At 39.6% G+C, this 14,672-nt stretch overlaps 1 protein-coding gene across 2 annotated transcripts in view; it reads right to left on the reverse strand.

Moving 5' to 3' along the window:
- Window positions 1-14,672, reverse strand: part of ADAMTS16 (ADAM metallopeptidase with thrombospondin type 1 motif 16) — a 220,483-nt gene that overhangs the window by 65,871 nt on the left and 139,940 nt on the right. For both annotated transcript variants that reach the window (XM_075828498.1, XM_075828499.1), the window contains 3 exons: window positions 5,612-5,760; window positions 3,524-3,696; window positions 611-741 (listed from right to left, as the gene is read on the reverse strand). In XM_075828498.1, coding sequence (XP_075684613.1) covers window positions 611-741; window positions 3,524-3,696; window positions 5,612-5,760 — 453 coding nt within the window. The remainder of the gene's footprint in view (window positions 1-610; window positions 742-3,523; window positions 3,697-5,611; window positions 5,761-14,672) is intronic.

Here is a 14,672-nt window from a genome sequence, read left to right on the forward strand (position 1 = left end):
AATCCCTGACTTGAACCTAATCGAACATCTCTGGAGAGATCTGAAAATGGCTATCCACCAATGGTCCCCATTCAACCTGACAGAGCTTAAAAGGGTCTGCAGAGAAGAATGGCAGAAAATCCCCAAATCCAGGTGTGTAAACCCTGTGGCATCATGCCCATGAAGACTGGACTTATCGCTGCCAAAGGTGCTTCAACTAAGTTCTGAGTAAAGGGTCTGTCTGAATACTTATGTCAATGCAATATTTAAATTTTTCCTTTCCTATAAATTAGCAAAGATTACTAACATTCAGTTTTCACTTTGTCATTATGGGGTATTAAGGGCAGAATGATGGGGGAAAGCTTGTATTTTATTTTTTTTATTTTAGCACAAGGCCTCAACATAGCAAAATGTGAAAAAAATTGAAAGGGTCTGAAGACTTTCCGAATGCACTGTATATATTCTGCATAAAAAGGCGGAGAAGAGACATATTGTACCGTAAAATAACTGCATAATGTGTAAAGTTGTGCATTAATGACTTGGATTGTAAATGGTCTAGAAAGTCGCAGAACATTTTTCTGTATTTTTCTGTGTAATATAAGATTTTGACTTATTTCATTTTCTTTCTTACCTCACAAATACCATCAATGCAAACATTATTACTGTGCTCAGAACACTGTGTCCCATCTTTTACTTTGTTTGATAAGGAAAAAAAGAAATCAAACCCTTCTGCAATACAGTATAGTTTACAGTAATCTTGTTCTGCAATAAATAAAAAGTATTAATAGTGAAACAGCAGTAATATTTAATAAGAAAAGTGCTTCTATGCAAACAATCAGATATCTCATCAGCTCACCAGTCCATGTGTATCCTGAAGTGTTTGGTGAATGGATTGTAGCTTGGGAACACTTCATTGATGAAATAGGAATTATGTTAATCCTGCACTCAATGAATTTCCCATAAAGTATCATTTATTGGCATAACAGTTTAAAATCCAACCATATTACAGATTATGCGTTTCGAACATTAAAGATGGTTCTTAGTCATCGCCTCAAAGACTGTAACCCTAGACTATGACAAAGAACCATTTTTAGCGTTCCAAATGTGTAATCTGTAATATAGTTTTATTTGAAACTGTTTTGGCAATAAAGGTTACTTATTATGGGAAATTCAGAGTGCAGGATTACCGTCTTTCCTTTTTGGTCACTGGTTCTAAGTAGTGATAACAGCTGTTTGAAATTCAGATGAGCTAACTTTGATTCTTAATTTGTGACGAGGTAAATGGAAATATCATTCCTGATCACATTCCTGACAATCCGTAGACTGGTAATTCTAAGAATCAAATGTGTGCATATATTAAATAGATGTTGTGTCCTTGCACCAAATACTGTGAGACGCATGAAAACATTAGTTTTACTGGTGAATGGAGGAGTTTGGTGAAGGACAGGGTTACCAAACGTCTGTAAATTTACAGACAGTCTGCAAAAAACTGGTGTTTTTTTCTGCCGTCCGTAGTGCCCGGCAGAAAAAAGCACCGTGCAGGATTTACTCTCATTCTCCCGAAACGTGGCACTGCGCATGCTCCAAAATGTACATGCTCAGTGCAAAGGAAGTGTAGGCCGTATTTTCAGATTCCGCTTGACTTCTGCGGAATCTGACCTGAGTCACCTGATCTCACATCAGTGACATGAGGTAAGTTGCCTTAGGTCAGGTAACTGTACTGGTCCAGTCCTGGGCCGGCACCATCCTCACTCAGACCGCCGCTGTGTGACCGCATTATTCACTTGGCTTTATCTGCCCTCCTGCTCCTAAATGTAAGTTACATCAGGCAGAGCGGAGAGCGGTAGCTGTAGGCTACCACTCTCCACTCTGGGGGCTGTGTGAAACTATGTACAAAGGGGGCTGTGTGGCACTATGTACAAGGGGGGCTGTGTGGCACTATGTACAAGGGGGACTGTGTGGCACTATGTACAAGGGGTGCTGTGTGGCACTATCTACAAGGGGGATTTGTGTCGCTATCTACAAGGGGGACTGTGTGGCACTATCTACAAGGGGGCTGTGTGGCACTATCTACAAGGGAGGCTGTGTGGCACTATTTACAAAGGGGGCTGTGTGGCACTATGTACAAGAGGGGATGTGTGGCACTATGTACAAAGGGGGGCTTTGTACCACTATATGCAGGAGCTGTGTGTGTGGCATTATCTTCATGTGGGTTGTGTGTGGTGCTATCTACAGGGGGCTGTGTGTGGTGCTATCTACAGGGGGCTGTGGGTGGCACTATCTACAGAGGCATAAAGGGGCTATTATTACTGTGTGGGGGCATGGTTACTGATGTGGCACTTTTAATGTGTCGAGCACTTAGCGATCATTATCACCATCTGTCGCACTGTGGATTACGAGTTTGTTTAGATGATGGGGTATAAGTGAGAAGGGTGCAGGAAAAGCGAGAAACCAACATGTCTGTGTGTCAAATTCTGCAGAGACAAGTCATGGCTTGAATAAGCCATCACAGTGGTCTGAGCTGGATGGAGAAAAAAGGAAAAGTGAACGACTAATCAGAGAAAACATCACCTGTGAGTCACTGGATATAAATGTGCTGTAATCACTTATATCGTCTGCAGAGCTCCTGTGTATAACTGGCATCTACCACTATATGGTCACTGTATGGTGGTAATATTGGTCTTTGTATAGTGTTTTTATTCAGTAACAGTATGGGGGTATTATTCAGTCACTTTTTGGTTATGGTGTGGCGGTATTATTTGGACCTTATATTGTGTTATTATTGGTAATATTGGTCTTATAATAGTGAGTTGTGTTCAGAAACAGTATGCAGGTAATATTTAATCTGGTATAATTAAATAACTGTATATGTACTGTATATAGATAATTTTTTTTTTGTGAATGCTTTGGGCCTTGCAACACTTCTAGACGCGCTATAAATTAGCGATGCAGTTCTCTGCACACCGCCTTCTGAATTAACTGCATTATTGATACAGTAATTCAGCATTTGGGGCCCCACTTTTAACTTTTCCCAGGGCCATACTTTGTCTAAAACAGATCCTGGCGTTAGCGGCGGTGGTTGTGGGGATGTCGGTGGTTGAGTGAGTGGTGAGTGAGTCAGACTCACCAATCACAGCCCTGATTGCAGATTTTCCGCGCTAAGTTAGCGTGGGAAAGCTTCATGCGGGGCTGTGATTGGTGAGTCACTCCTAGCACACTGCACAGTGCACAGGCAATGATTTTGTAATGTGTCGGCAAAAATTTTGGTCTGTCCGTGATTTTTAGCTCAGTTGTCCAGAAATTACTAAAGTGGAGGTTGGCAACACTGGCTGAGGAATATTTAAACGTTTCAAACAGATATTTGTCTTGAATGAACAAGACATACTGCAGGAAATTAGGCACAAACATAAGAAATAGATAGGTATAAAAGCTAGAGAAAGTCACATTGTATCCAAGTTTTGTACAACTGCACATTATTACAAATCGGAAGACATGACAAACGATTGTTACAGATAAAGAGATACATTAAAAATGTACATCATACCTTCCACACGGGTGTAGGGCTTCCAGTTGTAGTACCAACCTCTGAAAGGTTTACTGTTATATTCTGCACACTGTTGAGCTCTATAGTCAATACTATTCTTGGGACACTTCTGAGTGTTGCAAAGTTTAAATGACCGGGAAGAACCTTCACAAAATTTTCCTCCATAAAATGGTCTACATAAAAAATGTAAAAGATTATCTTATTGGTTTAGGAATGAGCATTTGACAAGGCTATATAATTTAGTGGGTCTTTCCACCTTCCTTTGCTCGACACGTCTAAAAAGACTTACTAGAAAAATAGAAGTAGAAATGTAAAAAAAAAAAAATGTAACAAAAAAAGGGTGGAGAAGAATCAAGGAGAAGGGGTAAGGGAGGAGATGGAAAAGTACCAGTGGTGGTTACCACAATATAAGCCTAGACCTTTGGCGCAGTTAATTACAAAGATAAGAAGTTAATGAGCTGAGGGGAAGCATACCAGCAAAATTAGAAGTCTATTATGTTTATCTTTGTGGAGAGATGTGATCTTCTCATTTATAATATGCTAAGTAAATAATCTTTTAATTTCTAAAAAATTAAGGAACATCTTTATCCATGCTTGAACCATTGTTTGATTAGCAGTCCGAAAAAAAATAATTTAAATTAATCTAAGAGATATATATGGAAGGTATAATACTGAGCACTTCTCAAGGATCTTCCAAAAAATTATACCCTATAAGTCTAAAAAAGGACACAATCCTTTATCTACTTCATATATTTATTATTTGTACTTATGGGCGAATCGACTATGTATCTGTCAAATCACCAGGTGCCTAATGTTGTCTAAAGTTTGTTGGTTGACATCCATGGACCTCATGTGCAGTCCATCATGATACTAGGAACTATAGCAAGAGTGCTTCATATTTTGTTAAATGCAGAATCATATATAGATAGCTTTTCCTGGTGGATTTCAAATTGAAGATCTTTGTTTGCTTATAAGAGTACTGCTTAAACATAATTCAATTGTGACCTTCATGGAGAAAGTACAAGGCAAGCATTAAAAAGGAGAGTAAGCCAGACAATTGCAGAAAGAAAAATGCAATCAAAATGGTCTTCTAATGTTTAATAGATACATGTGAGAACGTTCATAACCCTGTTGAGAGACCACTTCTCATTTGGATAACCGCTATCCTGCCAAACTCTCCCATTAACATGGAAAAGAGGCTACCATAAATCCTCGATGCCCAGAAAAAGCTTAGGAAAATTAACATTGAACCTGTCTGATGGTGCTCTCCCCAAAAGAAGACACAGGAACAATAATCAGGCACCAAATACATATAGATCTTTAGGCCTAATGCACATGATCGTGGTGATTTTGCAGTCCTCAAAACCATAGATCTGTTGTCTGTATTTGTGGTCCATTTGTCCGCAAAAAAAGCCTTCCATAGTGCATCCGTGTGTCATCAGTATTCACGGATCTGCAAAAAAACAAGGTAGGCTGGAATTGATATCATCAGTTTGTCCCAACCCCGTGAGCAGGTCGCATGATCCACAAATATTGACAGTAAAATGACATGTCCAGAGTTTTTGCGGCTCAAACTCATGGCCCCCACGCGGATCTGTGAGCATCACAGTCATGCGCTTTAGGCCTTAATAAATGAATGTATCCGTGTGCTATCCGCAAAAAAAAAAAAAAACACGGTCGTGTGAATTAGGCCTTAAGGAAAGATGGTAAATTCCTTCCAGAGGAAAAAAAAAAGGGCTATCACATATAGAAGACAGGTGCAGCTCAAACTAGATGGAATGCCAATGTGGAGTGAAGGATAGATTTGTTTTGAATGGTGGTGGGGGTGTGAGATCCACAAAGCAAGGGACCAAACACTGAGGTTTCTAGCAAAAGTGAAAGAGGGAAATCATCAGAGGTGAGTAAAACTGTGCTTGTATTATACTGCTTAAGCACTGAGCTAGTTTAAGTATATATATATATATATATATATATATATATATACTGCTTTACTTATCTATGCAAAAGATAGGAAAACCCCAACTAATAGTAGAGAAGTATATCAAAAAGAGCCATTAAAGAAATGAAGAGAAAAAAAATAATAAATACCGTGGGTTATTACACTGGCGTTCTTTAAATAAGATACCTCCACCACATGTCCTGGAACAAGGTGACCAACCTGACCAGTCAGACCATTGACCATTTGTAGGCTTGGGTCCTTCATCACCGTGTTTCACGCACTGACCTCTCCGGCACCACTACAAAACATAGACATCTATAATTATCAACATTATTTATTAACAGTAATAGGTGCCCATACACATCAGATGACAGTCAGCCGGACCCGCAAAATGTGGCGAGACTAACTCACTATCTGATATGTATGGGGTGTCCCGACTTTCCCCTAAAGAAAAATCGGGCATGCTGGATTTCAGCATGCTTGATCCTTTGTTACTGCAGGAGATAGACACCTTTGGAATCAGCTTAACAGCAACTTATTCTCTACTCTCCATTGAACAAACATGCATGCTTGGACGAGTCTATTTTCCATGTGTATGCGAGAGTCGGGAGAAATAGCTATCAGACAGCTTAAAGGCTATGTACACTTTTGAAATATTTTTTTTTATTATAAGGAAATCAATGTTTTAGGTAATTCTAAAAATTTTCTGCCTTTTATTAAAAAATTTGTTTTTTCGATTTTCTGATACAGCTTCTATGTATCCTCTGTACACAGAAGCTGCATCGTTCTATTAGCCGATTCCGTCAGTTCAGGTGAGAGCGGGTACTGTGACTAACATACAGGACCACTATAACATACAGGATCACTATAATAACGATCACATCCAAGTTGATGAACTTAGATGTGATTGATATTATGGTGGTCCTGTGTGTTAGAAACATACAGGACTCAATCTCAGTTGAGTTGTTAGTTGGGCTGAACTGACACAATCAGCTAATAGCGAATGATACAGCTTAATATTGTCAACCTTTTCCCAATTTAAACAATATATAAATATATTCTACTTAAAAAAAGTTAAGTAAATTTGTAAATACATTGCTTTACTGCATTATTGATTTGCAGCCTGTATTATGTTCTAGAGCTGCACTGACAATTCTGCTGGTTGCCAATGGAAACCGACAAGAATCTTGTGGGTTCACACGACCTATTTTCAGGCGTAAACGAGGCATATTATACGGGCTACAATACGTCGGCAAACATCTGCCCATTCATTTGAATGGGTTTGCCGACGTATTGTGCAGACGACCTGTAATTTACGCGTCGTCGTTTGACAGCTGTCAAACGACGACGCGTAAATTGACTGCCTCGGCAAAGAAGTGCAGGACACTTCTTTGCAACGTAATTTGAGCCGTTCTTCATTGAACTCAATGAAGAGCAGCTCAAGATATACGAGCGTCACAGACGCCTCGTATATTACGAGGAGGAGCATTTACGGCTGAAACGACGCAGCTGTTTTCTTCTGAAAACAGGCTGTCATTTCAGCCGTAAATGACAGCTAGCGTGTGAACATACCCTAACAGCTCTTATTATGCACTGGAAAAGTTAGCTTTCTCAACATCAGATTATATTACGGGTGGGAAATTGTACACTTCCCAAAATGCATATTGCTGAAGAAAGCTTTGTGTAGATACTGTGCCAGCAAAGGTGACGGAGACTACAGGTCTCAAGCTTTAAGAATTGTGAACTCAGCTTTTGGCTATAATACAGGCTGTAGGATCAGTACAAGGTAATGTAATGTATTTACAAAATTACTCAACTTGCAAATTATTTCTATATATAAACTGTAAAATGGTGCGTTAAAATAATCATTCAGCCTAATGCAAAAACATAGCATATTCTGTAAAGCATACATTCGTAGTTAAACCACATTTTATAGTTTAAATACAGATATACCCTACATAAAAAGTTGAGAAACCCCGTATATACATTGCATTGCTTTTCTTGTACTGTGCCATTTGTGTTAAAATTGTTACATCTGCACTATGAGATGTACTACCACTAATGAAAATTGACAGTTTTACCAAAATAAATCTAGGAATAGAGTTTTTATTTTTTAATGCATTCTTTATAAACGGAGATTAAATAAATTGTTGAGATTAAAGGGGTTTCCTTTTTTTTTTTTTTAGAGATGTTTATTGGATTTCTCTAGTATTGCAGCTATGTTCTATTCACTTCAATGAGGCCAAGTTGCAATACCAGACGCAGCCCAATGACAAAAGTGTCTCTTTTCCGGAAAAGAAGCAGACTTATCTTATCTCAGACAACCCATTTAAGGAGACTGTGCTGTGTGTGTCCATACATACACAACCATACATTAAAGAGTCTCTGTCACCAGATTATAAATGCCCAATCTCCTACATAATCTGATTGGCGCTGTAATGTAGATAACTACAGTGTTTTTTATTTTGAAAAATGATCATTTTTGAGCAAGTTATGAACAATTTTAGATTTATGCTAATTAGTTTCTTAATGCTCAACTGGGCATGTTTTTAATTTTTACCAACTGGGCGTTGTAAAGAGAAGTGTATTACGCTGACCAATCAGCGTCATACACTTCTCTCCATTCATGTCCATTTGTATTCACAGCACAGCGTGATCTCGCGAGATCACGCTGTGCTGTCACATACACCCACATTAACTTTACTGAAGTGTCTTGAGAAACTCCCGACACTTCGGTAAAGTTACTGTGGGACTTACTCACGGCCCAGCGTGATCTCACAAGATCACGCTGTGAATGACAGCACAGCGTGATCTCACGAGATCACGCTGTGCTGTGTGATTAAGTCCCACAGTAACTTTACCGAGGTGTCGGGAGTCTTAACAGACATTGCGTCCTGCCTCCCGAGATCACTCTGTGCTGTGAATACAAATACAAAAAATACAAATACAAATTAGCAGAAACTAATTAGCATAAATCTAATATTGTTCTTAACTTGCTTAAAAATTATCGTTTTTCAAAATAAAAACCACTGTTGTAATCTACATTACAGCACCGATAAGATTATGAAGGAGGTAGGGCATTTATAATCTGGTGACAGAGCCTCTTTAAGGCCGGGTTCTCACGGGGCGGATACGGTGTGTAAAAATCACGCAGCGTGTGCGACCTGGAACCCGCAGTACATTCCATACGAAAAATCGCACCACATTTTGGTGCAGTTTTTCAAATTGAATATCCGCTGCGGAATAAGCCGTTCATACTTACCCCCTCCCTCCTCTGACGTCCACTCCGGCCTCCCTGGATGACATTGCAGGCCATGTGATGCTGCAGCCTGTGATTGGCTGCAGCGGTCACATGGGATGCAAGGTCACCCCAGAAGGCCGGACAGCAGGAAGAAGGAGGGTGTTCTGGGTAAATATGATGTTTTTTATTTTTCTAGAGTTGCGATTTTTGTGGCGTAAACGATGCGATTATGCTGCAAATGTCGCAACACTTGGCTTTCTGTTGCGGGTTTTGCATTCACCATGGAAAATAAACAAAAACGCAACATAAATTTACATGCTGCGGTTTTAAATTCCGTACTGCAGGTCAATTTATTAACGTTTACGCTGTGTTTTTTATATGCAGCGTGAGCATGAGATTTTCTAAATCTCATCCACTTTTCTGCTACTGTAAATGCTGTGGACTTTCCACACACAATTCCGTTGTGGAAATTCTGCAGTGTTTACGCTTTGTGGGAACCCGGCCAGAGTCTTCTATCTATGTTGAGCTCAAGTGTAAGGGTATGTTCACACAGAGTGTTTTCGGCCTTGTTTTGGACCGTAAACGCCAGAAAAACGGCTGAAAAATCGGAAGCAGAACGCCTCCAAACATGTGCCCATTGCAATCTGTTCCGATGGGCCTTTTCTTTACGCGGCCGCAAAAAAAAGTGCAGGACACTTCTTGGGACGTTTTTGGAGCTGTTTTTCATAGACTCTATTGAAAAAAGCTCCAAAAACAGTCGGAAAAAATGCAGCGAAAAACGCCGCAAAAATTGCGAGTGGCTTAAAAACTTTTGAAAATCAGACTTTGACAGAGCCAAAAACTGTACCAAAAACAGCATGAAAACTGCAGTTTTGGCCACAAACCCAAACACCTAATATATTTGTGTGTGAGTGTGTGTTTTTTATATAAATATATATATATATATATATATATATACATATATACAGTATATATATATATATATATATATATATATATATATATATATATATATATATTTATCTCAACAATGTGAGGTATGGTTTATGTAACAGATGAGGGCTTATTGTTTTTATAACGATACTACTGGCAATTTAAGAAATAATGACTGCAAGGGCCTGTTCACATCAGCGTTGGGCTTCCATTCATTGGTCCTGTTCGACCTTTCCGGCGGAGTTGGTTTTAGTTTGTTTAGTTGCGTAAAGTTTCCAATTTTTTTCACGGAAACAATAGCGTAGTCAACAAACAGAAAGCAACTGCAACGGAAGCATTACCATTGAAATCAATCATAATGCCAACGGAACTAATGGTTTCCTTTTGGCTTTCCATTCATCGGTTCCTCTGACGGAAAGTCGAACGGAGCCGATGAACGGAAGCCCAACGCTGATGTGAACACAGCCTAAGGGCACATTCAGACTTGGCGGAATTGATGTTGAAGTCCGCTGTGGACAGTCTGCAGTGGAAATCTGCAGCAGACATTTTTTACATTGGTTTCTATACATTGTTAAGTAACTTAGTTCAGACGTTGCAAAAAATAACTCCGTAATTTAGGCTGCGGTGCAGAATTTTCACTCCGCAGCATGCACATTTTGTTGCGGAGAAGGAGCGGAATTTCACTGCGGATTTCAGCCTTTGCAATTCAAAAACTGAAATCTGCGGAAAATCCGCTGTGATATCCACAACGTCTGAATTACCTGTCAAATATGTAAATGCTGCTGCAGATTCGTTGCGTAATTGCCGCGAATCTGCAGCAACATTTGCAGTTGAAAAATTCTGTCACGTCTGAACATGCCCTAACAGTGTTTAGTCAGTTAAACGGAAGGTGTAGTGGGTTCCTGTGATTGAATAGTATTGTATTGTATATTGCATTACTGAAAAATTTGTAATTTAGAAAAAAAAAAACTCAAACCACAATTGTCCTTTCAGCAGAATTTAATCATAAAGAATCACTCAATAATGTGCAATAATTCTACAATGGTTTAATATAAAATAGATATAAGATTATGGTTATCACAGAAAGAAGGATGAATTAGACCTAAGAAAGTGGCGTTTAAGAAGAATGCTAATGTGAAGATTTGATGCTAAATCACTGGACTGATTGGAAGCCTTTACCTCAGCACCTAGTAAACAAGGCAATGCCTAAGGCTGGATTCACTCGGCACGGAAATGCTTAGGTTGGATTCACACGAACGTGGCGTTTTTGCGGACGCAAAAATGCAGCGTTTTGAGCGCGCAAAAATCACTTGACAGCTCCGTGTGTCATCCGTGTATGATGCGCGGCTGCGTGATTTTCACGCAGCCGCCATCATAGAGATGAGGCTAGTCGACGTCAGTCACTGTCCAGGGTGTTGAAAGAGTTAACTGATCGGCAGTAACTCTTTCAGCACCCACGACAGTGAATTCCGATCACCATATCGAGCAACCTGTTTAAAAAAAACAAAACACGTTCGTACTTACCGAGAACTTCACTCCCGGCCGTTGCCTTGGTGACGCGTCCTTGGTGACGTGCCTCTCTTGACATCTGGCCCCACCTCCCTGGATGACGCGGCAGTCCATGTGACCGCTGCAGCCTGTGCTTGGCCTGTGATTGGCCTGTGATTGGCTGGAGCTGTCACTTGGACTGAATTGTCATCCCGGGAGGTCAGACTCCAGGAAGAAGCCGGGAGTTATCGGTAAGTCAGAACTTTTTTTTTTTTTTACACGTTCATGTATATTGGGATCGGAAGTCACTGTCCAGGGTGCTGAAACAGTTTAACTCTTTCAGCACCCTGGACAGTGACTATCTCCTGACGTCGCGTACTGGAATTTTTTTTGCCGGGTTCGGCAAAGTTCGGTTCGGTTGTCCGGGTTCGCTCATCTCAAAGACACTCCGTTTGGATGTTTGTAAATAGAAAAGCACGTGGTGCTTTTCTGTTTACATTCATCCTTTTGACAGCTCTTGCGCGAATCACGCAGTTCGCACGGAAGTGCTTCCGTGCGGCATGCGTGGTGTTCACGCACCCATTGACTTCAATGGGTGCGTGATGCGTGCAAAACGCCGAAAGAGCGGACATGTCGTGACTTTTTTTCAGCGGACTCACGCTGATGAAAAATCACGGACATGTCTGCACGGCCCCATAGACACATATAGGTCCGTGCAACGCGCGTGCAAATCACGCGCGTTGCACGGACGTTTTTCCCGTTCGTCTGAATAAAGCCTTAGTCCCAGCCATTTGGATGAGATTTGAACAAATCTTATCCACTTGCTGCTGAACATTTTCCGGATGGAAAACAGAGCCTGATGCAGATTTTCACTACGGCAACATGATCATTTTGTTCTGGATGTTCACTGCAGATTTAAGCCTTTTAATATAGAAGGGGTAGAACCCGCAGCAGAATCCACAGCAAAATACACACAATTAGCTTTCAGAAATGCGACTATTTGCATCTGATTTATTACAGTTGCATGTTGTGCGCACGATACGGTGGTTTATATCTATAGCAGTCAATATAAATTTTTGAATTACAATTGATAACATGGCTGTATTAAGTATATTTTTTTTGAGAAATTAATATTTGTTAAAATTGATATCAAATGGATTGCAAATTTGTAACTATACATACACCAGTATAATTTAACTGTAGTCGGCTTTGATTCCATCCTGTCTTTTAGTACATGCATCCATCACCTCCTGCCTAGACTACGGCATCATCCTTCTATGTGGCCTCCCATCTAAGAAGCTTGTACACCTCCAATCCACCCTCAGCTCTGTTGCGAGGTTAATCTATCTCTTCCCCCTCTCCCGTCTCCCAATCCCTCCTTGACTACCTATTGCCCAGCAAATTCAGTTCAAAATGTTAACAATGACATACAAGGCTGTCCACAACCTGTCCCCTCCATACATCTCTGCCCTAATCTCCTGATATGTCCAAACACGTAATCTCCAGTTCTCACAAGACCTTCTGCTTTGCTCTCTTCTTATCTGCTTTTCACACCATCACCTCCAAGATTTCTCCAGTACATCCCCCATACCCTAGAACTTACTACCCCAACACATCAGATTCCTTCCCACCGTCCAAACCTTCAAAACCAACCTGAAAACCCACCTCTTCAGAAAAGCTCACAATTTGCAATAACCCTGCTGTCACTACTCTACCGGAGGAATAACTTCTCACCTTCTGTCTCCTTCCTCCTTCCCTTATAGATCATTAGTCCTCTCTCTTTCTGTACCTGTCTGTCATTCATTAAAGTCATGCCTATTGTACTTGCTTTTATTGTCTCATGTAATGTACATTTTTTTTATCCATACAGTGCCCTGGAATGAATGCCACTTTTAAATAAATTAGAATAATAATAATAATAATAATAATTATGGGAACTATAGTTCTATGCTGACCAAGAACTTTGGCAATCATGGCAATTTACATAGGGTTTTCAGTATTTTTCACAATATATGTCTCCAAAAGAGAAATGGAAAAAATTAGTATCCTCTCAAGGATCATTCTGTGAGTCTCATGCCTCGAGTTGATATATAGAATTGGTTTTCAAACTAGATTTCGTTTTATAAAAATATGGTTAACATAGTGTTCAGGAATAGAAAGTAGAATGACCTAGCCAAGCCTCTCTGACCATTCTCTGCCTTTAGTTGAGTTCCAATTCTGCCTTTTGCTAGAAATCTGAGACAGACTGGTTGCTAGGTGTATGCTCCCCACTGTTAACACTACTTGTTCGACATTTTTGGGGGAATTGAACACCCTCCTACGCCAAAAAGTGACAATTTGCATTGAGAATTTACACTTTTGTCTTTTTTATGCCATAGAGATGCAGCATTGATGATATCACATTTAAGGCCATGATGCTGCCCCGGCGTCAAGACCTTGTATGACTCGCATAATGCTGATGGAGCCTGATGGGATCTGAAAGGGAAGAGGATTGGTGAGGTGAGTATACCTACTTTTTTTTTTACAATATAACTAATAGGATCGGGGGAATGTAAGGTGCACGGCCGCGTTCATTTTGCCATAATTGTTGCATTACAGTTGTGGTGCATTGTTGATCGAAAGATGCAAGCAACACATTTATTAAGTGTTAGCCTTTTAATAAATGTGTAGCGTCTTACTCCAACTTTCCTTATATTAAGACTAGCGTATGAAATGCCAGTCTTAATAAATTCCGCTCCTTTATCACTATTATCAAGATGGGACTCAACCAGCCCAAAGCTGGATTGCTTCTTTGCTGACAGCACAAAAGGTGAAAAACAGAATGGCAGCGATTACTTCATTTCATTACTAGTCTCAGAATGCAATAGTAATCAGATTTTTTTTTTTTAACATTATAGTAGGTTGAGAACTAAATATAAGATAATGCTTCAGTGCAAAGTGTTTTAACCAGATTAAAGTAGTACTCAAGAGAATTGAAAGAAAAAAACATTAAAAATAACAACACCATCATTAATTAGTTTGTAGCCAATCAGATTTCAATATATCAATAAAACAGATTTAAGAGAACATGCATAAACTTTTTTTGATTTTGCATATACTGTATAAGACTGATGGAACTTTAAAGGTCAACAAGTTAATTTTACCTTCCTAAAATGTACTAGTTATTAGGGCATCACCATGAGGATTTTCCTTTTGTTAATGATAATTAATGTAGGAAGGGAAAAAAAAGGAAAGGAGAGGTTTCCTGATGCCTGAATACGCCATACTCTATTATGTCCAAAATACTCCTTATATTCTTTCGCTATACACTATTATGTCCAAAATACTCCTTATATTCTTTCGCTATACACTATTATGTCCAAAATACTCCTTATATTTTTTTTATTTTTTTTATTTGTAGGACTGTATATTGTAGTTACTAAAATTCCTTCTTGTTTGTGCCATGACACCCTTTTGGTTTGGTGGCATTGATTAAATATTTACTCATGGTCAGATTAAGTTTTCCTTTGGTGGTAGTGGTGGTAAAAAGGTTGGGGTTAGAGAATGGC

This window comes from Rhinoderma darwinii, chromosome 5 (genome assembly GCF_050947455.1).
Source record: "Rhinoderma darwinii isolate aRhiDar2 chromosome 5, aRhiDar2.hap1, whole genome shotgun sequence".
In the NCBI taxonomy this organism is placed as follows: domain Eukaryota; kingdom Metazoa; phylum Chordata; class Amphibia; order Anura; family Rhinodermatidae; genus Rhinoderma; species Rhinoderma darwinii.